This window comes from Xenopus laevis, chromosome 4S (assembly GCF_017654675.1).
Source record: "Xenopus laevis strain J_2021 chromosome 4S, Xenopus_laevis_v10.1, whole genome shotgun sequence".
Classification (NCBI taxonomy): Eukaryota; Metazoa; Chordata; class Amphibia; order Anura; family Pipidae; genus Xenopus; species Xenopus laevis.
Window position 1 is genome coordinate 129,893,958 of NC_054378.1, and position 24,729 is coordinate 129,918,686.

The following is a 24,729-nucleotide window of genomic DNA, read 5'->3' on the forward strand; positions in this document are numbered from 1 at the left end:
CCCCTATAAGATATATTGGATGTAACTGTCAGTGAATATCTGACACCCAACTGCTGCATGAAGAGAGAATGAAGAGAAACAGATGCTGAGAGAGGGATAGTGAATATAAACTTGATTATTTCAGAAACAGTACAGAATATTTAATTGATTATATTTAGAAAACATATCAGTATGCTGAAGCTTATATTAATTTTTCATTTTCGCGATAGTTCTCCTTTAACAAAAAGCTGGCTTTTTCATTCTACTGCACCTGCATTGGCCCTGGGATTGTGGAGATAGAAAAAGTGGAAGAAGAGGATCTCTCCGTGGTGCTTATTGAATAGGACCTGTCGCTGGTGCAGTTTTATACTAACAGTAGCACCGAGCCAGGATATCCGGTAATTGAATACAATCATTTAGGTTATTTCTAGAGATGTCGCGAACTGTTCGCCGGCGAACTTGTTCGCGCGAACATCGGGTGTTCGCGCTCGCCGGAAGTTCGCGAACGTCGCGCGACGTTCGCCATTTTGGGTTCGCCATTGTTGGCGCTTTTTTTTGCCCTCTCACCCCAGACCAGCAGGTACATGGCAGCCAATCAGGAAGCTCTCCCCTGGACCACTCCCCTTCCCTATAAAAACCGAAGCCCTGCAGCGTTTTTTCACTCTGCCTGTGTGTGCTGAAGAGATAGTGTAGGGAGAGAGCTGCTGCCTGTTAGTGATTTCAGGGACAGTTGAAAGTTTGCTGGCTAGTAATCGTTTTGATACTGCTCTGTTATTGGAGGGACAGAAGTCTGCAGGGGTTTGAGGGACATTTAAGCTTAGGTAGCTTTGCTGGCTAGTAATCTACCTTCTACTGCAGTGCTCTGTATGTAGCTGCAGTGGGCAGCTGTCCTGCTTCTGATCTCATCTGCTGACTGCTGCAATAACAGTAGTCCTTGTAAGGACTGCTTTTATTTATTTTTTGTTGTTTTACTACTACTACTACTACTACTATAAGAGCCCAGTGCTATTAGTCTAGCAGTGTTGGGGAGTGGGACTGGTGTGCTAATCTGCTGCTCCTAGTAGTTCAGCAGCACCAACTTTAATTTTTTTTTTTTAATATTCATTTTTTTTTTATTTTACTTTTTTTATTTTACTACCGCTGTAGTAGTGTATAAGTTGACCTTTTAGGCATTATTTGCCCTGTAGGCATTATTTGCACACTGTTTTCTTCAACCCGCCATCTAGCTGTGTGACCTTGTTCACATTCTGTCTAAATATCCATAATATTACCGTCTCCAGAAAAAACACCGGAGTGACTTTTTTCAAGCAGCCATAATATATTTTACGTAATCCGTATCCACCGCTGTAGTAGTGTATACGTTGACCTTGTAGGCATTATTTGCACACTGTTTTCTTCAACCCGCCATCTAGCTGTGTGACCTTGTTCACATTCTGTCTAAATATCCATAATATTACCGTCTCCAGAAAAAACACCGGAGTGACTTTTTTCAAGCAGCCATAATATATTTTACGTAATCCGTATCCACCGCTGTAGTAGTGTATACGTTGACCTTGTAGGCATTATTTGCACACTGTTTTCTTCAACCCGCCATCTAGCTGTGTGACCTTGTTCACATTCTGTCTAAATATCCATAATATTACCGTCTCCAGAAAAAACACCGGAGTGACTTTTTTCAAGCAGCCATAATATATTTTACGTAATCCGTATCCACCGCTGTAGTAGTGTATACGTTGACCTTGTAGGCATTGTTTGCCCAGTTTTTTTGGCCGCAGCCACTGAAGCACAGAGGCCAGAAAAAATATGCCATATAAATGCTGAAAATAGTAATTTTTTGCCATACGTTGACTCAACGTATATGGCAAAAAATGACTATTTTCAGCATTTATATGGCATATTTTTTCTGGCAACTGTGCTTCAGTGGCTGCGACCAAAAAAATGCATATTTTCTGCATTTATATGGCATAATTTTTCTGGCCTCTGTGCTTCAGTGGCTGCAACCAAAAAAATTTATATTTTCAGCATTTATATGGCATAATTTTTCTGGCAACTGTGCTTCAGTGGCTGCGACCAAAAAAATGCATATTTTCTGCATTTATATGGCATAATTTTTCTGGCCTCTGTGCTTCAGTGGCTGCAACCAAAAAAAATTTATATTTTCAGCATTTATATGGCATAATTTTTCTGGCAACTGTGCTTCAGTGGCTGCGTCCAAAAAAACTGGGCAAACAATGTCTACAAGGTCAACGTATGGCGAAAAATTACTATTTTCAGCATTTATATGGCATATTTTTTCTGGCAACTGTGCTTCAGTGGCTGCAACCAAAAAAATTTATATTTTCAGCATTTATATGGCATAATTTTTCTGGCAACTGTGCTTCAGTGGCTGCGACCAAAAAAATGCATATTTTCTGCATTTATATGGCATAATTTTTCTGGCCTCTGTGCTTCAGTGGCTGCAACCAAAAAAATTTATATTTTCAGCATTTATATGGCATATTTTTTCTGGCAACTGTGCTTCAGTGGCTGCGTCCAAAAAAACTGGGCAAACAATGCCTACAAGGTCAACGTATGGCAGTTGTTTAAAGAGAACAGTAGATTACTAGCCAGCAAAGCTACCTAAGCTAAAATGTCCCTCAAATCCCTGCAGACTTCTGTCCCTCCAATACAGAGCAGTATCAAGCAGATTACTAGCCAGCAAGCTTACTATCATCTGTCCCTGAAATCACTAACAGCTCTCCCCCTACACTATCTCTTCCAAGCACACACAGGCAGATTTTTCAGATACATTTTTGCCCTTGATCCCCCTCTGGCATGCCACTGTCCAGGTCGTTGCACCCTTTAAACAACTTTAAAATCATTTTTCTGGCCAGAAATGTCTTTTCTAGATGTTAAAGTTCGCCTTCCCATTGAAGTCTATGGGGTTCGCGAACCGTTCGCGAACCGCTCGCATTTTTGCGCAAGTTCGCGAATATGTTCGCGAACTTTTTTTCCGACGTTCGCTACATCCCTAGTTATTTCATGTGCAGCTTTTGGGTTTTTTGCCCACGTTAAACTGCCACTAGTTCACGTAACTACACGTAAATTGCTTTGAAAATCCTCTGGTCCTCACCTGACCAATATTATCTCTCCTTCCTCTTGTATTAATGGTTTGGAATGCTGCTTGTGCCTGTGGTTAATCTAATTGTTAATGAATTGTTCAGTATAAAAATAAAAACTGGGTAAATAAATAGGCTATAGTTAGTTAGGCAAAAATGTAAAAACCCATGTGCCCCCCCCTCTCAAGTCTCTAATTGATTACTGCCTGGTAACCAATCAGTGGAAAGCAAGAGAGCTGAAAAGCAGGAAGTAGTGTTCTGGCTATTATGTTACACATCCACTCACTCCAGCCTTTATACATTACATTTTTGCCTAACTAACTATATTAGAAACATCTTTTATTTTGCACAGCCTATTTATTTACCCAGCTTTTATTTTTATACTGAACTGTTCCTTTAAATATGAGATAAAGTGACATTGCTGATGTTGAGGAAAGATTAATCAAAATCTAGGATACAATCTGGTTACAAAGATGACTCCCAAAAATAGTAATATCCCCAAGCAAGGGGGTAATTTATCAAAATCCGTTTTTTTCTGATTTTTTAAGTAGAAAAGTCAGACCAAAGTAGAATCCACAATTTGACCTTATTTATCATTGGAAAAAATTGACAAAGTCGGTTCGGAAAAAAAAACCGCAAAAATTTTTTTTAGTGAAATCGATCGAAACCCCCACATTTTTCAGATTTTTGCCCGAAACTCAGAGCAGACCATGTTATCTTCAAATTTGAAATGGACCCTTTGCCACTGACTTCTACACGACCTTGACAGCTTGGAGATAGACTATTTTCAGATTCAGACTTTTAGAGGCCTCAGGGTTTAATAAATCATGAAATAATTGTGTTCCTAGTGAAACAAAAACTATTTTATTAACGTTTTTTCCATTCGAACTTTAATAAAATCAGGTAGCTGATTATACTGTAGCAACCCAGAGGTATAGCATCCCAAAAACAGTAATGATCCAGGCCCCCAGCAGCTCCCCATCTCCTGATCTTGTTAGTGTGAGTCAGTGGCACTGCACATGCTCAGTGGGCTCTGGGGAGGAGCTAAGCTTAGGGGTCGTGGGAAATCATCAGTTATAAAGTGAACTTCATCTGTAATAGAAGTTGATGCTACAAGGCTCTGAGCTCTAACGTAGAATGAGTTGGTTGTAATGTGAAGGTCAGTCAATTACTGCTTAGCCTTGTATTGCGACTGTTATATAGTGTGTATATATTTATATATATATATACTGTATACTGTGACCCAGAACATGTGCTGAGAATTAGTCCTGAGCAATGTGTCCCCATTTACTTTGCCGAGGAATTTGTGAAACTGTCAAAACATTTGCAAAACACATTGAAGTCAATAGGCAATTGTCACTTGCGACAATTCTTTTACGAGTGCGACAATTTTTTCTCACTCCAATTGCATTAAAGTCCATGGGCGCTTTTCTTGTGGTGACTTTTTTTTCGGAGTCTTTTTAGTCCAAGCGCATTAATGGGTGTTTTTTCTTATGGCAACCGTTTTGCCTCATCGACAATTTTGCCTTCGTGACTTTGCCTTTGTGAAATTTGTGTGGATTTTGCCATTGTAAAAAATGTAGAAGATGTAGAAGTCTCGAATTTGACAGCAAACGTATGTCTGGCGAAAACAAATGTATCATCACTAGTGGGAATCGGTAGAAGAGAAAATGGAGGCTAGTGGGGCATCTTCGGAGATCTTCACTGTTATAGGGTTGGGGTCACATTGGACCGGTACGGAAGCCCATGTGTCCATGTTGCCTAATGCTCCAAATCTTCCACATTTGCTCCTCGTCTGAGCATACCAAGTACAACCAAATTGGACTCAAGTGTGGATTGTGCTCAGACCCGGATTTGTGGCAAGTAGTGATGGGCGAATAAATTCGCCTGGCACAAATTTGCGGCGAATTCCAGCATTTCGCCACCGGCAAATAGATTCTCAAATATCCCATGAAAGTTCGGTGTTGAAAATTCACCCGCGTCAATTACCAATTTTCACAATTTTTTGGTGAAAATGTTCGAATGGCTCGATTTTTTTTAGCGAAACCCTTCGAATTGCTTGATTTTTTAGTGAAAAGGTTCGAATTGCTCGATTTTATTGTGAAAACATTTTAATTGCTCGAATATTTTTGTGAAAACGTTCGAATTTCATGATTTTTTTTGTGAAAACATTAAAATTGCACAATTTTTTCGTGAAAACGTTCGAATTGCACAATCTTTCGCGAATTGTTTGCCGTTTTGAGAATTTGGCAGGAAATTCACAAATTTTTTGGGTAAACAGGAGAACTTCGCCCATCACTAGTGGCGAGGCAAAATTTTAGGGGTGGCAGACTGCCCAGCCGTATCCTAAGAAGCACAGGGAAGCCGCAGCTCCCCAGTCAAACGGTGTGTGCACTGCAGGGGCCGATGTGCGTAACCAAGCAGGCACTAGGACCTGGAGGCTTAGAAGGTGAATTGCCCTTTAAGATGCAAGTCACCAGGAGACCTGCTTATCTTAAATTGTTACACTTGTTTCTTTGCTTATCTGAAATTGTTACAAATGTATCTAAGTGCAGCTGCCATGTATTCTGTGCTCTCTGCCAAAAGCCAATTAAGTTTTAGAAACGTTGTATCTTTTTCTCAAGTCTGTGCAGCAGGTCAAAGAGAAAGTCAGGACATTTCAGTAACAATCCGTGACTGTGGGTTGAGCTGTTGGGACAGTTGGGAGGTATGGCCTAGGGGTGTTGTAAGTGTAAATCCGGGCCTGATTGTGGTGGGGGAAATTCTGTTGGAAACCAGAGAAATCAATAGTCCTATGAGACGAAAAATGGAAGGTCCTGCCATAGAGCTTCTCGCCTCAGTATCTCAGTGGAATAGAGGGGCAGGCGCTCTAGGAACACATTAAACAAAACTCTTCTATTTGTTGGCAATGCAACACTGTATACAAAATAGATTTAATGCTCTATGAATAGTGATTGGCGAATTTGTCCCGTTTCGCTTCCCCAAAAAATTAGCAAAATTCGAGAAACACAAATTTTGCCACCCGCGTCAATTTTGACGCTGGCATTAAAGTCAATAGGCATCTGAATAATGTTGAAGCGCATCGGTTTTGACACGCGCAAACTTATTTGACGCCAGCAAATTTTCGCGACAGTTTAGTGAAAGTTCGCGGACCTTCACCGCAAATTTGCACCTGCCGAATTTATTCGCCCATCACTACCTATTAATGTTAACGAATCCATGTTTGTCGTTTGCGGCGTGACAGTCGCCAGCTGCTTCTCTGAGACAAAGGACGAGTTCATGAAATTCCTTTTTTTCCTTTGTTGTCTCTCCATCATTTATTCCTTATATACATAAATAGATATTGCAGCAAAGTGAAGGTAATTGTCAGCGGTGCGGTAAGATTCATAATATTGACGTTACCCATCAAACACTGCAGGTAACGAGTTCTAACAGGGGATTCAGCTAAAGATTGTCAGTTTATGGAAATGCTTGTGTGGGATTCAGTATCACTGTGTAACTTGTCGCCGATATAGAACTAAATGATGGTGATGATTCAGTAGAACACAGAATAAAAAGATGAATTAAACAAGGAAGAAGGGGCCTGTGTGCAGTGAGGGATGTTGTGTTAGATCTATTCACCATCTGTAACACAATGAATATGTCCCGTGTTTGCGCTGCCGGCATAGGCAACATCTGGCGAGAGAAATGCGAGTTTGCGGGGGGTGTAAACGCAATTGCAATATAATCCAGCCATCTTGTCATTATACCAATTAATGTTTATTCAATGGGGCAGTAGCACTTAGAGCAACATTTTACAAAATTGTAAGCTCTTGTGAGCAGGGACATTTTTGTTCTGTAACCCTTCTTATATTAATGTATTAACAGTTTATTATTAATTAATGTAAAGTGTTGCGTAACTTGCTGGCACTATATAAATAAATGATGGTGATAAACTAGATTAAATGGGTCGCCAGGTTATGCTTAGTACAGGGAATACCTATGCTGTCATAGTTTTATGGGATCTCTCTGTTCAGACTATGAGCAAACTTAGGGGCTGTTCCTGCTGAATTGTGCTTAGTACAGGGAATACCTATGTGCCATAGTTTTATGGGATCTCTCTGTACAGACTATGAGCAAACTTAGGGGACTGTTCCTGCTGAATTGTGCTTAGTACAGGGAATACCTATGCTGTCATAGTTTTATGGGATCTCTCTGTACAGACTATGAGCAAACTTAGGGACTGTTCCTACTGAATTGTGCTTAGTACAGGGAATACCTATGTACCATAGTTTTATGGGATCTCTCTGTACAGACTATGAGCAAACTTAGGGGACTGTTCCTGCTGAATTGTGCTTAGTACAGGGAATACCTATGCTGCCATAGTTTTATGGGGTCTCTCTGTACAGACTATGAGCAAACTTAGGGACTGTTCCTGCTGAATTGTGCTTAGTACAGGGGAATACCATTGCTGCCATAGTTTTATGGGATCTCTCTGTACAGACTATGAACAAACTTAGGGGACTGTTCCTGCTGAATTGTGCTTAGTACAGGGAATACCTATGTACCATAGTTTTATGGGATCTCTCTGTACAGACTATGTGCAAACTTAGGGGGCTGTTCCTGCTGAATTGTGCTTAGTACAGGGAATACCTATGCTGCCATAGTTTTATGGTATCTCTCTGTACAGACTATGAGCAAACTTAGGGGCTGTTCCTGCTGAATTGTGCTTAGTACAGGGAATACCTATGCTGCCATAGTTTTATGGGATCTCTCTGTACAGACTATAAGCAAATTTAGGGACTGTTCCTGCTGAATTGTGCTTAGTACAGGGAATACCTATGCTGTCATAGTTTTATGGGATCTCTCTGTACAGACTATGAGCAAACTTGGTGGACTGTTCCTGCTGAATTGTGCTTAGTACAGGGAATACCTATGCTGCCATAGTTTTATGGGATCTCTCTGTACAGACTATAAGCAAATTTAGGGACTGTTCCTGCTGAATTGTGCTTAGTACAGGGAATACCTATGCTGTCATAGTTTTATGGGATCTCTCTGTACAGACTATGAGCAAACTTAGGGGACTGTTCCTGCTGAATTGTGCTTAGTACAGGGAATACCTATGCTGCCATAGTTTTATGGGATCTCTCTGTACAGGCCATGAGCAAATGCATAAGGTGCTGTAGCTATGTTTGCATAATCCCAATTTTGATGGCTTTTGACTGTCACGCCTCAATTCAATGAAAACATTTCAAATGGGGGTCACTGACCCCACCTAAAAAACAAATGCTCTGTAAGGTTACACATTTATTGTTTTTAATACTTTTTATTACTAATCTTTCTATTCAGGCTTCTATTCACACTCCAGTCTCTTGTTCAAATCAATGCATGGTTGCTCAGGTAACGTGGACCCTAGCAACCAGATGGCTGAAACTGCAAACTGGAGAGCTGCTAAATAACTCAAAAACCACAAATAATAAAAAATGAAACCCAATTGCAAATTATCTCAGAATATCACCCTCTACATCATACTAACAGTTAATTTAAAGGTGAAGAACCCCTTTAACAAGTTCCCCACTTATATCTCCAAACAACTGATGTTATTAAAAATGCTGGTTCCCCCTTTTTTTGCTCACTTGACTTGTAGTCACCCCAAACTAGTCTCCGGGATCTCCCTGTAGCCATGGGACATGATTCTGTACACAGTAATGTATATCAGTGAGTTCAGGTGCTTTTGGCAATCGCAGAGTTAAATTAGCGACCGGAATTGAGCCATAAAAGCTGCTTTTCTGTCCTTTCTTTAGACTGGCCTGTGTCTATAAAAGCTGGAATAAAGAGCAGATAATGGGAGCTCACACATTATGTCTTATCAAAAAGCATCAGCCTGACATGAAATAAAGTTCATCCGACATTCGGAGACGGCGAGATTGTGTAAGAAATTGAATTGAGGGTCATTTTGTCGTTCACTTTCAGTGTCAGGTCAAGTCATTTGAGAGAAGAAAGAGCAGCGGATTCAGCAGCGTTTCTATGGCAGGAGCAACAGCAAAAGGAAAATGGATTTTCAGCATAAGAATATGGAAAGTGCTCTACGACACTGCTACTTTATTGACTGTGTTTCATCATAAGCTGTTCAAACAATAACTTATATTTACATGAGACATGATAATCATGAGAGTCATTAAGGTCATTTATTTTCAGGAGCATCCTTAAATGTAACCTGCCCCTTCTATAGATACTGTATCTATTGATTTCACTGTACAGAATCCTTTTATGATACTGTATCTATTGATTTCACTATACAGAATCCTTCTATGATACTGTATCTATTGATTTCACTGTACAGAATCCTTCTATGATACTGTATCTATTGATTTCACTATACACAATCCATCTATGATACTGTATCTATTGATTTCACTATACAGAATCCTTTTATGATACTGTATCTATTGATTTCACTGTACAGAATCCTTCTATGATACTGTATCTATTGATTTCACTATACAGAATCCTTTTATGATACTGTATCTATTGATTTCACTGTACAGAATCCTTCTATGATACTGTATCTATTGATTTCACTATACAGAATCCTTTTATGATACTGTATCTATTGATTTCACTGTACAGAATCCTTCTATGATACTGTATCTATTGATATCACTATACAGAATCCTTTTATGATACTGTATCTATTGATTTCACTATACACAATCCATCTATGATACTGTATCTATTGATTTCACTATACAGAATCCTTCTATGATACTGTATCTATTGATTCCACTATACAGAATCCTTCTATGATACTATATCTATTGATTTCACTATACAGGATCTATATCCTTCTATAGATACTATATCTATTGATTTCACTATACATAATCCTTCTATGATACTGTATCTATTGATTTCACTATACATAATCCTTCTATGATACTGTATCTATTGATTTCACTGTACAGAATCCTTTCCTAAACACAACCTGGTCCTTTCATTTCTGTAATGCAACTGTGGAGCTGCCATGTCTCCCTTGCACTTGTACTTTGCTTCTTTGTCCAGTGGGGGGAGCTCCTGCTGCAACAAATTGTATTATTTTTACAATCTGGCACAAACTATCAAGATTAAGGGAATATAAGAACCCTTAAAACCCTTTGTGGAACGGGGTCGCTGATCTCCTATACTGTTTGTATAGTGTGTTTAAACACTTCCATGGACCGTACATGATACAGTGCCTATATCCCTGCAGCTATGATGGTTATCACATAGCCAACATTTTTGAAACAGAAAGAGGGACAAAACCATAAACATTTTTACCATGCCATTTTTGTGCCCCCCTCCCAAATTAAAATGTTAATTTTACAAAATTTGGCCGGTTATGAAAGTTTGACCACATGTCTGTGGTTGTTATGTGTTATTACAGTTTTGCTAATAAAGGTGAATTGCCCTTTAAGCTGCAAGTCACAGTTTCCACCAAGAGTCCTGATTATCTTGAATTGTTACTATTGTTTTTTATGCGTATCTTAAATTGTTACAAAAGTATCTAAGTGCACCTGCCACGTATTCTGGGCTCTCTGCCAAAAGCCAATTACGTTTAAGAAACTTTGTATCTTTTTCTGTCTGTTCAGTGCAGGAGATCAAAGAGAAAGTCTGGACATTTCAGTAACAATCCGGGACTGTGGGCTGAGCTGTCAATATCGGGACTGTCCTGCAAAAAACAGCACAGTTGGGAGGTATGCTATCACTGAGGAAAGGTGGCTGCTATATAGATATGGGATCTGTTATCCGGAAACCCATTATCCAGAAAGCTCCAAATTACGGAAAGGCCGTCTCCCATAGACTCCATTTAACCAAATAATCCAAATGTGTAAAAATGATTTCCTTTTTCTGTGTAATAATAAAACAGTAACTTGTACTTGATCCCAACTAAGATATAATTAATCCTTATTGGAGGCAAAACCAGCCTATTGGGTTTATTTCATGTTTATATGATTTTCTAGTAGACTTTAAGGGGACCTTTAGCTAAATACTTAATCTCCAATCAAAGGTGTGGTTGCGGTTGGGGTAATAGTTAGTGATGCACCGAATCCAGGATTTGGTTTGGGATTCGGGCAGGATTTAGGTTTGTCCGAATCCTAATTTGCATATGCAAATTTGGGGCAGGAAGGGATACCACATGAGTTTTCATCACAAAACAAGGAAGTAAAATATTTTTCCCCCACTTTTTCCTTTCACTCCCCTAATTTGCATATGCAAATTAGGTTTTGGTTCGGTATTCAGGTGAATCTTTCACAAAGGATTCGGGGATTCGTCCGAATCCCAAATACTGTAGGTTGGTGCATCCATAGTAATAGTAGTTTTTTTCTTTTTTAAATGCCCCCCCGCCAGTGCTAGACTCCCCAACACCTCGAGGGAGCTCCTGGTTCGAGCAGCCATGTTGGGGCACACGCATGAACATAATGAACGAATGCTGCAACTGGGAGTTCCCTCTAGGTGCCGGTGGTAAAACAAAAATGACTGTTACCCCTAACCGGAGTGTGGGCTCTATTAGGCCTCAACTACTATATTTAGCCAACAGGTGCCCTTTAAGGTATGAAGATCCAAATTATGGATAGATCCATTATCCGGAAAGCCCCAGGTCCCGAGCATTTTGGATAACAGGTCCTATACCTGTATTTGGGGTTGCACCAACATTTGTTTTATCTTCTTCATCTGAGCTCTTACCTCCTTGTTGTTCCTGTCTGCTTGCACCAACGTTCCGTTCAAACACGGCTCCACATACTGGATTTCTGTGTTGTACTGAAACAGGAAAAAACAATTGGGAGATGCAGAAAATAGTACTTCTCAGTTACTACATGTCCCACCCAAAATATTAAGGAATGCAGCTTACGTGTCACTTTTTATGTCCTTTGTAAAACAATCAAGTGATCCTTCTCTATCTAACTGTGCAGAGAAAGTAACCCAAAATCTTACTGAAAAGGCAATTTTTGCACGACTTTTCTGAAATGAAAATGTCTCCACTTTTAAGTAGGTTTAAAATAAAGATGCCCTATATTCAACTGTAATTTGCAATGTAGAAATACCTATAGACCTTGTATACAAAGCTCCAGCGACACAATTAACACTGGCAGGGCCCGGGTGCAGGACATGGCTCTATACCCCCCTCCAGATCAATTTTTGCACCTGATTTGTATGTGTGGGAGGCTCTGGCAGGCCCCAAGGGGGTGCGGGTCCAGATAGAGTCCTGCAATGGGTCGGGTACCCGTGGGTTACCCGCAAAAAAAGCGTGCACCCTGCAGAATGAGGGGAGGATTTTCAGGTGCGGGTCTGGTCTCATCTAAATTTCCTATAATCTTATGTAATATTGTCTATATTTTACTCCTTTTAAAGTTTTACAAAACGTGTTTCTGTCCCGCCTACTTTTGACGATGTTACTTCCTGTTTGCAGCAACATCACTTCCTGTTTGATGGTGGTCTGCGGGTCGGGTTGCGAATAAGGCAGTTGTGGGTCCGGATCGGGTAGTGGATCAAAGTGGAAAAATATGCGGATTGCGGTTAGGGTCACGGGCTGCGCGTTGTAGGTTTTGGGTCGGGTCCGGGTCTTAGAAATTGGTTCCACACAGGATTCTAGGTCCAGGTGCAATTGCACCCCTGGTAGTTAATAAGTGTCAGCCTCTGCTCAATTAGACCAGTATAAAAGCACCATAAAAAAGCCTTGCAATAGTATGATGAGCCGTGCTTCCCAAAGCCATGCCTCGTTGTTCTATAGGTTTCACGTGCCCTAATTAGCCAGATTTTTTTAAATCATAACATTTTAGAATAGCAGCTTTGTCCTAAATCACAGCATGACAAATTCTCATTGTTATTATGTATCTTCATCATAACGATTCCAATAATTATTCACAAAGTAATTCAAGATTAATAAGGGAGATATATTCTTTTTTCCCCAAGCAGGCATTTTCCATATCTCCGAGTTAATGATTTGTATTCAGAAATGTCATTTGCACAAAGTCGGTAGTTTAACGGCGGGGCTTTAACTATTTAACCATCACGGCATTGATTTATATAGGAAGATGCATTGAAAAAGGCAGTCATTTCAGTCTATAAGTGGATTTAGAGGGAGGCAATAAACATGATACATACACATATAGTAATTCGCTTATAAGGGAATGTATTTCATGGTTCTAGCTGTTTGTATGGTGCACAATTAGGTACAATTAATTATCAAAATCACTTATTAATGTTTTAAAGCCTGGGAAGATAAGAACAGATATGGATGAAATGAAACAATACTCAAAACCTTTTGTTTATTTTTCTCATTCTGAAACCAAGTCGCCCATTCTGTGAATCACAGTCCGACAACAGAACCAATTGATTGTGCCAGGTGGGAATTGTTTTGCATGTGCCAGTTAGGTACAGGTATGGGATCTGTTATCCGGAAAACCCATTATCCAGAAACCTCCAAATTACGGAAAAGCCGTCTCCGATAAACCCCATTTATTCCAAATAATAAACAATTTCCTTTTTCTCTGTAATAATAAAACAGTAACTTGTACTTGATACTAAGGGGCAGATGTATTAAGGGTCGAATATCGAGGATTAATAGTGCTTCTCCCGGCAGAATTCTGCACTGAAATCCATTTCTCAAAAGAGCAAACAAATTTTTTTTATATTCAATTTTGAAATCTGACATGGGGCTAGACATATTGTCAGTTTCCCAGCTGCCCCTGGTCATGTGACTTGTGCCTGCACTTTAGGAGAGAAATGCTTTCTGGCAGGCTGCTGTTTTTCCTTCTCAATGTAACTGAATGTGTCTCAGTGAGACCTGGATTTTACTATTGAGTGTTGTTCTTAGATCTACCAGGCAGCTGTTATCTTGTGTTAGGGAGCTGCTATCTGGTTGGGGGGGGGGGAAAGGGAGGGGGTGATATCACTCCAACTTGCAGTACAGCAGTAAAGAGTGATTGAAGTTTATCAGAGCACAAGTCACATGACTTGGGGCAGCTGGGATATTGACAATATGTCTAGCCCCATGTCAGATTTCAAAATTGAATATAAAAAAATCTGTTTGCTCTTTTGAGAAAAGGATTTCAGTGCAGAATTCTGCTGGAGCAGCACTATTAACTGATGCGTTTTGAAAAAAACGATTTTTAGTTTGAATCATTCGATTCGCAGTCATAGTCGAAGGTCGAAGTAGCCAAAAAAACACTTCGAAATTCAAAGTATTTTTTCTTCTATTCCTTCACTCGAACTTAGTGAATGGGCCCCTAAGATATAATGAATCTTTATTGGAAGCAAAACCAGCAAATTGGGTTTATTTAAAGGCTATTCTAAGAAATTTTGCAGTGTGTACATTCATTATTTATTTATATTTAATTCCAAGATATTAAGGGATACATGTACTGTTAATATGAATGAATTGTGTTACAACAGCGCCACCTGCTGGTCAGTTTCCCACCAGTCTGACCAGCAAGTAGTCAAGGAAGTTGTCAGGAGAAAGAAAGAGGCTGATGTTCTTCTGCTAAGGAATAAAATAAAAACATTTCTCAACCAGCAGGTGGCGTTGTTGGAACAAAATTCATTCATATTTACAGCACATGTATCCCTTAATATCTTGGAATAATACAAAAGTGCTTAGAACAGCCCCTTCATCAATTTTACATTCACTTATTTTAAAAGTTTACTTATCCTTTAATGTTTACATGATTTTCTAGTAGCCTAAATATATGAATATCCAAATTACAGAAAGATTCGGAAAACCCCTGGTCCCAAGCATTCTGGATAATAGGTCCCATACCTGTTTTTCTCTTGTCAAATAAATAAATATCAATAAAAACTGACTTGAAGTAGGAAAATGAACTCTTCTGTGGTTTAATAGGGCCGTTAAACATATTAAAAAGTTTGTGAGAAACAGGAACTTATAAACATTCTTTAGAAGGGGCCAAATCCAAAGGCTTGATAGGACTTAATGCCAGTTCCAGACCTGCTAAACCTCACAGCAGTCTGCAAAGGTAACCAGTGACTTGTTTATTTTCCCTTTTAAATGTCAAAGTGCACCCAAAGAAGGGGAGATTTAGCCGAAAATAGTCAAGCATGTTGCTGGCTGGGTTGTTCCATTTGTGTTTTTATCAGCAGGTAATGGAAAAAGGTCTAGAGGAGGTCAACGCTTCCCTTAAATGAAAATCAGTGGAAAGTAGGAAGGAAGTGGCATCTTGGGGCCAACAGCGGGAACATGAACAAGCCTAGTTAAAAGGTTACAAAAGCAAAAGAATAAAGTCAAGGAACACAGGCCACTTACAGCGATTATGTTGAAGAAGTCATCATCTCCGAGGGTGTCCAGAATAGAAGACACAGTTTGCTTTGCAATTGTCAGACGAAGACCTTTCATGCTCCCGCTGACGTCAACTAAAATAACTACATCCTTCGGAGAGGTGGCTGCTTGAATGTACCTAGATCAAAATGCAATGGAGAAATCATTCCTTTGTATTATTTAAGGGAAAGAAGAATAGAAGAAATGTTTGACTGCAGTAACCTACCATTTACGGTTTCGGCAATCAAACGCTATAACTCCGTTTTCATCCGGCTCCCATTTGATACCTACAGGGAAAAAGAAAGATCTTTACAAGCAAAAGGAGACTGCTTAAACCCAAGGAAGGTAGAGCTCTGTGTTACCCAAAGAAAGACTCCACAGGTTCCAAACAACTCTTGTACTACAGACTCTCAGTTGAGGTTGGCTATGATTTTTATGCCATTTATAGGATTAACAGTATTGGTTATCATGCAAGAGAATACCGGGAAAAACTTGTAAAGAAGAGCAGTCGCAAAGTTTTCTGTTGAATAATAAAAAATAGTGTTTTAAAGAAAAGTTATCTATGTGGTACTCGTAGGGCAGTGAGGCATAGTGTTTGCCCTCAACTTACTGGAGAAATGCCTTAGAGAAGAGACAACAAGTTGCCATGGATCAAGATCTCTTGAATGATAACTATGGGGACAGGGTCAAGATAACTATGGGGACAGATGGTCAAGAAAAATTTGTCCAGGGAAAGAGAAAGAGAAGCCCAAGAGGAGTGTAGGGACCCGTAGGGTCCATTGTTGAGCACATGTTGGAAAATTCCCTGTTGGACTGAGCTACAGGGTTTCCCAGGGGCTGGACAATGGGGCCAGAGCCCTTGTGCTGGTGCAGCAGGGCAGATACTGGAGGATACCACAAGGTGTCGCTAATGCACCACTTTACTATAAAAGGGAGAGCCATGTGCTCAGACAGCCATTATTTATTAAGTTTTGGTCTTACTGCTGAGTTGTTATTTCACTGAGGAGAAAGTGAATCTAAACCAGCAAAATCTAGGCTAAAGTGGAGTTTGATAGGCCTGCCAAGGCTGAGGCAGGATCCTCCAATGCCTGGAAGCTCAACCATGCAGGTTTTGAGTCTGGAAATGTTGGTTTGTGTGCTCACACTACGGAGAGTGTTGGGAGTTGTAGTTCAACAATGGAAGTCTAAAGTGCTCGCGCTATAGTGCTGGGAGCTATGTCTGGAGGATAATACAAGCTGCATATGTTCATGGAATGGATTCATCGCTGTGGATGCTGCTCCAGCTCTGGGTGAGCCTGCCCGTCTGAGTGAATCCCCAGGGTAAGTGATGCCAGGGGAGGGTAGAAAAAGAGAGGATCCAGCATATTTCCATTTGTGACATGGGCTTTGTTTATGCCTGCCACGAGGGAGCCAATACTAAATCCGGAGGGAGAGGTATTTGGGCTGCTAGTGCTACTTGGGACCTTTTGTACTCATTGGGGATAAGGGACAGAGACTCTGATTCTGCCAATGGAGTAGTGCGGGACTTTGCCTGGCATGGAGGGCCAGGAAAATGCACAGGCTCCCAGGGAAGTGGGTCATCATTGTATGATGTAAATGTCGTTTTAGTTACCCTTTAATTTACACTTCTTTAGATAAAGTTGATGTTTTTTGTTATTCCTAATGGGCCAACCACAGGTTTATGTTTCCCAGTACCTTTCACTGAGCAAAGGGGACATCAGTAACAATTATGTGATGTACAACTTGGCACCAGGGGGGTGGCCAAAAATGGGTTACAGGAGCTATACGGAATGTTTCCAATGGATGTTACACCATATAGAATGTTAGCTTTGTTACAAGGCTAGCAGGAGATAATCCAACTAGTTCAGTGGAACACCAACAAGATGACAAACTATCCCTGTAGGTTCTTTACCTGGATACTGCCGAAAAAATCCTTTTGCACTTCCGAAATATTGCCATATCAACGATGGGTCACGTTCAAAGTTGTCCACAAAAACCTTGTTTAACGATTCAGACCAGTAAATGCCATTGACTATTTCTGGATCTATGAAGAAACAGAGAACCAAAGTGAAGTTCAGCGTCGGAGCAATAAAAAAAAACAGCTTTAAGTTGGAACTAAACCACTGGATATTTCCGTAGGATTAAAACTGGGCCTAAGATGGTGTAGGACACAACAACCTGCCTTAATTCAATAACTAATGTTTAAATGTTGGTCGATGGTGTTTTGCTTTAAGGCTACAGGTTGCCTTCCCCTTTAGTCATTTTTTTATAAATTAGAGAGAGCGGACAGAATTTGGAAAAGCAAGCGAATCAAAAGGGAACTGAGTGCAACGAGATACTCCCTGTTGGTGGGATCAACGGCTGAATGGATTTACCAACATGACTGTTTGAAAGCTTCATGATTCAGGACAGATTTCTACTAAAAAGTGAGTTGCTTGGATCCAAACATATTTGTAAAGCAGTTTTCGTTGGCCAACTTTATCTGCCCATGTGTTTCCAGCATAAGAACTTGTTTATTATTCAGAGACAAATTGGTCAATGAAAGAGTAAATTTGAAGAACACAGCAGCTCATGGTTACAGAATAGACATAGGAATGGAATGAAAGATCAGGGACGTGCGAAAATAGATAATCCCAAAGTTAGTGTTGGGGGGGGCGTGTTGTATAGAAAAGAAGGCAAGTTATCCTTGTAGTCCCTGGTAGCCATAGTGAACTCAGCTGTTGCTAATATGGCCACAGGTGCTGCGTATTGGCCATTGGTCTGCCTTAAAATGAACAGATACACTAAAAAATTAAAGTGTTTTGAAGTAATGAAAACATAATGTAGTGTTGATCTGCACTGAAACGACTGGTGTGTTTGCTTCAGAAACTCTACTATAGTTTATATAAACAAGCTGCTGTGTAGCCATGGGGGCAGCCATTCAAGCACAGGATACACAGTAGATAAATATACTATAGTAGTACTTATCTGTTATCTACTGTGTATCCTGTGCTTGAATGGCTGCCCCATGGCTACACAGCAGCTTGTTTATATAAACTATAGTAGTACTTATCTGTTATCTACTGTGTATCCTGTGCTTGAATGGCTGCCCCCATGGCTACACAGCAGCTTGTTTATATAAACTATAGTAGTACTTATCTGTTATCTACTGTGTATCCTGTGCTTGAATGGCTGCCCCCATGGCTACACAGCAGCTTGTTTATATAAACTATAGTAGAGTTTCTGAAGCAAACACACCAGTTGTACCAGTGCAGGGCAACACTACATTACATTATCATTCCATTAAAACTAATTTTTTGGTGTTACTGTTTGGTGTTAAAACCCCTGCTCTGCTCGGACTCCCTGCCCATTATAAGTCAAGTGTGCTTGGGCCTAGGTGCTCCGTTCGCTGCAACTGATGTTCCTTTGACTCCTGCTCCTTTCCTCTGTGTTACTTCTTGGTTCTGACTCCATCTTTTCCCTCACAATGCTGCTCCTATTATCTGTTTCTGACCGGGTTGTCTGACTACGTCCAGATCTTTCCTTACTGGCTCCATCCCAGTTCATCTCCCTTGCCTGTCCCTGTGGAAATACCAGATTCTCATGCGGTAAATCCTCGTGGCTCCCAAGTAGCTGAGGGCCAAGCCCAAAGCCAAAGGTGTCTGTTAAAGGCAGAAGAGCCCCACTAGACAGACCTTCTAAAAGTTTGGGTTTGTCATATGTGACATTTCCCTAATTCTTGTTTTCTGAGTGTCCTTCTAATATCTCATGTTCTCTGTTTCCACTTGTTCTTCTCAATATCTTTAGTTTTCTCATACACCTTTTGTTTCCTAAATTTTCCTTTCCCAATCCCAACACCCCCCATCTTCCCATTTTGTTTTTGGGCCTTACCAATAAAAATCGTACTTGATTCAGATCATTAGGGATGAAATGTAAACAGGAGGCCTCCTACTGATTCCATGTCTGTTTTATATTGTAATTCTATTTTCTATATCTGGTTCCATTTCTTTCTGTCCCACTTTTCTTCTCTTGTGATGTTTACCTTGTCATTAAAGGGGACCCGTCACCCAAAAAAAATATTCCAAATCCTATTTTATCACATTAGTCAAGCAAAATGAACTTTAATTACACTGTATAAATTATTTGAATCTCGTTTCCTTCAGTCTGGGAATTGATAATTATAACAGGCAGGCAGGAGCCATATTGTGGACACTGTTAGTAAGACAAGTCTTGTATCATCTCAGAATCTTGTTTGTGCACCAGAATGGGGGACCTGATGTCCATCCCCATGTCCTGGTTACACAATTAAATGGTGAAGAGATTGGGGGGAATGTGGGGAGAGCAGTGACATGTAGGAAGTGCTGAATGGAAAGTGAAAGTAATTGCCTAAGGCATAGAGGAGGGGCAGACAATATTTGATTGACAGCTGAGATTTTTAAATGAGTTTACAACAGCTATGAAGGCTTTAATTAAAAAAAAGAAATTGGATTTCATATTTAATTTGAAAAGGACTTTTATTATACAGATTTTTATGTCTGGGTGACGGGTCCACTTTAAGCTCCCCTACAGGCTTTCTTTTAAGCAATGTTTTCCCCAGCTCTTTCTTCTGCCATGTTTTTTTTTCCCTATCCCTCTAAGCTGTTTTTAATGTTCTTTTTGAAAGCGGGGAGCAGACATCTTTTCACACTGTTCTCAGTGATGACTGATAATTTTCAGAATTAATCCTTCAATGAATCTTTGGAAAATAACATAAAATTGTCAATTTCATAAGAGACTGCAAGTGAATACAACATGTAGCAGTTTATATTATCTCACGGAACACATTGGAAACTACAAGAAGGTTTCTCAAAGTAAATCATTTTTAATAGAATTTTAATTTTGAACATTTAATACAATTTAGATTAAAAAGGACATTATGTTTTTGCAATAATTAACAATATTTTTAATTTCTTTAAGTCCAGTTGAGGATAAAATATTTTTTCTCCACATTTTGTTTGTACATGTGTCTTTTTTTTTTTTTTTACTGTATTTACTACTGAATTGTTTAAATTTTCCTACTCTAAATAATTATTATTTATGGCAAAATGATTGTAAGTTTTCAAAATATTGATTTGAAAAGTTGGGGAAAAAAAATAATTAAATATAGAAGTAAAATAAGTCCCATTGTATTTACTGTGCTTGGCTAACAATATTTCACATTATTAATCATTAAAATTTAAATTGTTTAGGCAAAATATTTGGCCATTCCAGCAGATTCAGTTCATTCATTCTGTTACTGACTCACTCGGCACTAACTCAACCTTTAACTTGGAATTCTTTATTTCTCCACCATGAAGTGAAAGCCAAAAGATAAAATCCTTGGAAAATGGCACTGGTGCAAATGGTTTAAGCACATGGTTTAAGTAAACTTTGTACAAATGACCAAATATTGGGCATCAAACAGGGACTCGAATTGAACCAAAAATATCCAAAAAACCTCAGATCTGGGAGGTTTCGCTGAAAAACTTGTTGGCAAGAACAGATGAACAATTGTGCCCGCTAAGCAGCTTCTGTTGGGATTATATAACGAAGTTTGTGCTCCAAGAATTCTGACAACGCCTCCACCTGCTGAGAGCACCTCCTTAAAGCAGAAAAAACTTGGGGGGTTATTTTTAAGGGGCAGATTTATCAAGGGTCAAATTTCGAAGTAATAGGAGTTTTTTTGAACTCTTGAAATTTAAATAAAAAAAGACTAACCGAAATTTATTTTAAAAAATCTAAATTTTTTTGCGGGTGAATAGGTTGTTTTCAATCATTCAAATCGAATTAAGATCTGATTCGATCAAATTCAAAGTATTTTAAAAAATTCGGCAGGTTTTAGATGGCAAATGGTTGAAGTCGAAGAGACAGTACGTGATAAATTTCGAATTTCACATTTTTTACAAATTCTAATTGAATTTGGACTATTCCCTAGTCGAAGTACACAAAAATCAGCTCGAAATTCAAATTTAACTTCGAATTTTCACTTCGACCCTTGACAAGTCTGCCCCTTAAAGTCTGAATGCTAAAAACTTGTAAAATTTTAGGATTTTTTACTAGAAAATCAGAATTTTTACTGGGAAGAAAACCCCTCATTTGAGATTTATTAAAACCAGAGGATGCAAAAAGTCAGAATCCAAAAATACTTCGGGGCCCATTCACTAAGTTCGAGTGAAAGAATAGAGGAAAAATAGTTCGAATTTCGAATGTTTTTTTTTTGGCTACTTCGACCATCGACTACGACCTTCGAATCGAACGATTCGAACTAAAAATTGTTTGAATATTTGACCATTCGATAATCGAAGTTCTGTCTCTTTAGAAAAAACTTCGACCCCCTAGTTCGCCACCTAAAACATACCGAGGCCAATGTTAGCCTATGGGGAAGGTCCCCATAGGCTTGCTAACAATTTTCTGATCAAAGGATGATCCTTCGATCGATGGATTAAAATCCTTCGAATCGAACGATCATTCCTTCGATCGAACGAATTGCGCTTAATAATTGCGCTTCGATATTCGAAGTCGAAGGATTTTAATTCGCCAGTCGAATATCGAGGGTTAATTAACCCTCGATATTCGACCCTTGATACATCTGCCCCTTCATCTTCAACCTGTCGAGGTGCTGTAGAAATAAATGGCAGAGGTCCTATTTGCAATTTGAAGATATTATGGTCTTTGCTGGGTTTTGTATGATAATCCGAACATTTTGAGCTTTTCCCGTGATTTTACAAAAAATTCTGATTTTTTTTGTGTGACAATCCAAAAAGTTGCGGTTTTTACCGATCGGATTTTTTTGGTGGTTTTTCAATGATAAATAAGGGTAACTCATGGATTCTAGTTTGGTCTGACTTTTTTTTATTTAAAACATGAGAAAAATTCGGATTTTGATAAATAACCCCCTGGATGTTTCTCAAGCTGAGAATTCAGACTCCCATGCAAAGCTCACTAACCATTCTAGAGAGGCCCAAGATTACCCTGTGCTCCATTACAGAACATATGTAAAGTTGCTCTCCATTTCTCTATTGTTTGTAGGCACCTGTAGACTTGCGTAAGCATTCAGTGTTGGAAGGTTGAAGCATTGGGTGTTGACTATGGAAGACAAGTAGGCCCGATGTTTCGATCTGATCTTTACTCTACAGAATATTTCACTGTTACCACTGCCTTTGGTTCTTAGTGTAGACAGGAGGAGGTGCTTGAAGTCGTAGATTTAGTGGGCAGTAAGTAGAAGAAGGAAAACCACGTATGCCCATGATATATCTGTATGCAGATTCATTTTGTACCTCCTTCACTTTGAATGCCATTCTACTTATAGCTCAACCTCATGGTATCCTGCTGAACACAGGAGTGCATCCATAGAACAGAGGTGAGGACCAAATAGAAATATGTGGGCAAAACCAAATAAAGTCAAGGGAATGCACAGTTCAAGCAATGATGAAGCTTAGACCAATGCATTAGGGCAGACATCCATGGCAGAGAGAGGTCAGATGCCTCGGAGGCAGAACCTTGCCCTTTCAAAACCAGTGGCACCAACCAATTAAGTGATCTCTTATCAGAAGGGTATTACCTTGTGGGTCTCAGACTATCGAGGGACATTGACTGAAATACAAGTCAGTTTTGTGCAGAGGGTAAAAGGGTTGAATTCTGTGGTTACGTTGTATTTCTGCCTCCACTTAACATCCATGTATTTTCCACATTCCCTGAAGCTTTTGATGGGAAATGAAGCCAATGAAGAGAGGAAACGACTAAAGGAGATCAAGCCTATTGATTGGAAAGCAATTCTGGAGGTGACAACATTTCCATGGCTTGTGTTTCATAATCATGGGCAAGTTTGGTAGCAATATAATGTCTGAGGTTTCACTTCATGGACATGTGGCTTATTTCAGTGTCACCATGAAAGAATTCTAGTTTTTACAGCTGCAACCTATTGTACTCCAATGTACATTTAACCTGTGGAGAAGAAGTAATTCTTCCTGAAATCTCTCCATATTCTCCCCCGTGTCCTGCCGTCTCTTAGCAGGAAGAAAAGAAATACAATTCCTGTGATGTTCAGGTTATTTCACAGCAAAATAACCGCGCTGGTTCCCTGTAATTTCATGCACCAGTTCTCTCTGTACATGAAACACCAGTCTCTGCCTTCGCCTACACGAGGAATGCGCGTCTGCTCCAGATGTAATGCGCCAATTATGACTTGGACGGCTTCACGAAAATCTACATTTCTGCATAGACTGCAATGCATTACAACTCCAGCTTGCTTGATCTTTTTCTACATATAAATCACTAAGTGGAAATAAGGGATAAATGATAAGGCATTTGGATACTAATCTACTAAATCCAATACCACAGTTGGCTAATGTGCCCAGATTAAATTCCGCTGCTGCTCCGACTTTGTCTGACAGGGGAAGGTCCATATGAAACCGTTTTAACAGAGAGAGTGGAAATCTGGAAATTAAATACAAACGTTGCTAAAAGAACAGGGAAAAGTCCCAGAATGCAATTAGTAAAAATGGCAGCTTGAAAAAATGTGCCCATAGAAAACTGCTGATCAACCACACACTTTAGTGCTTGGTTCTTAACTACGTTTATACATTTATTGAGGGTCTATTTCTTCTCATCTCCTAACACCAATATCGGCCATATTGGATTGAATCTGGAACGTTCTGCATGACACCCAAAAGCCTGGGTTGTTCCTCAGCCTAGCAACCTTGGGGATCTAATGGCCATTGCATATTCTATTAAAACTCTTTGAGTAACATTAATGGTAATTAGTAACCCATGACCCAAGTGTTAAAGTATAGACCAATATCACTCCCCATTTAGCCTATTCTCCTAGCCTTGTGTGATGCAACACAAATAAGATAAAATGAAGTCACCATAGAGCGAATCAATTGGCCAACCACATGCCAGATTAAGGATATCCACTCATATGGATCCCGGCCAACAATCGAATCATAATATAGTTTGAAGGAGACCCTTCAGGGGAGAATAGATATTTCTATAGTCATTTACTCATTTAGGTGTGATTTTCACGAGATGCCCCAAGTTGCATTTGAATGGAAGTAGTTACCTATTCAGCCCCATTGAAGGATGAAGACGATAACAAACAAGAGCGGAAATCTATAGGAACCATCATATAAAAACAAAAGCAGTTGTCCCAAGTTGCAAGGCTCCATTTTATAAGATGTTGTTTCCTCCAAACAGCAGTCGGCCAGAAAGTGAGCTCCCAAAGAGACAGCCTGAGAGGAACAGACAAAATGACTGTAATTTCTACTCATTTTTGTCAGGTTGTCGAGTGCAATTTCCAAGTAATATATTGCCATAAAAAGACTCCAGGTACTCTGTGGTTTTGATATGAAGAACCTTCCAAAATCC

The 24,729-nt window shown here is 39.6% G+C and overlaps 1 protein-coding gene across 1 annotated transcript in view; it reads right to left on the minus strand.

The window, feature by feature from the left end:
• cacna2d3.S (calcium channel, voltage-dependent, alpha 2/delta subunit 3 S homeolog) overlaps positions 1-24,729 on the minus strand; it is a 174,428-nt gene that overhangs the window by 17,523 nt on the left and 132,176 nt on the right. The window contains 4 exon segments of the mRNA NM_001085711.1: positions 11,781-11,855; positions 15,355-15,505; positions 15,593-15,653; positions 17,279-17,410. Coding sequence (NP_001079180.1) covers positions 11,781-11,855; positions 15,355-15,505; positions 15,593-15,653; positions 17,279-17,410 — 419 coding nt within the window.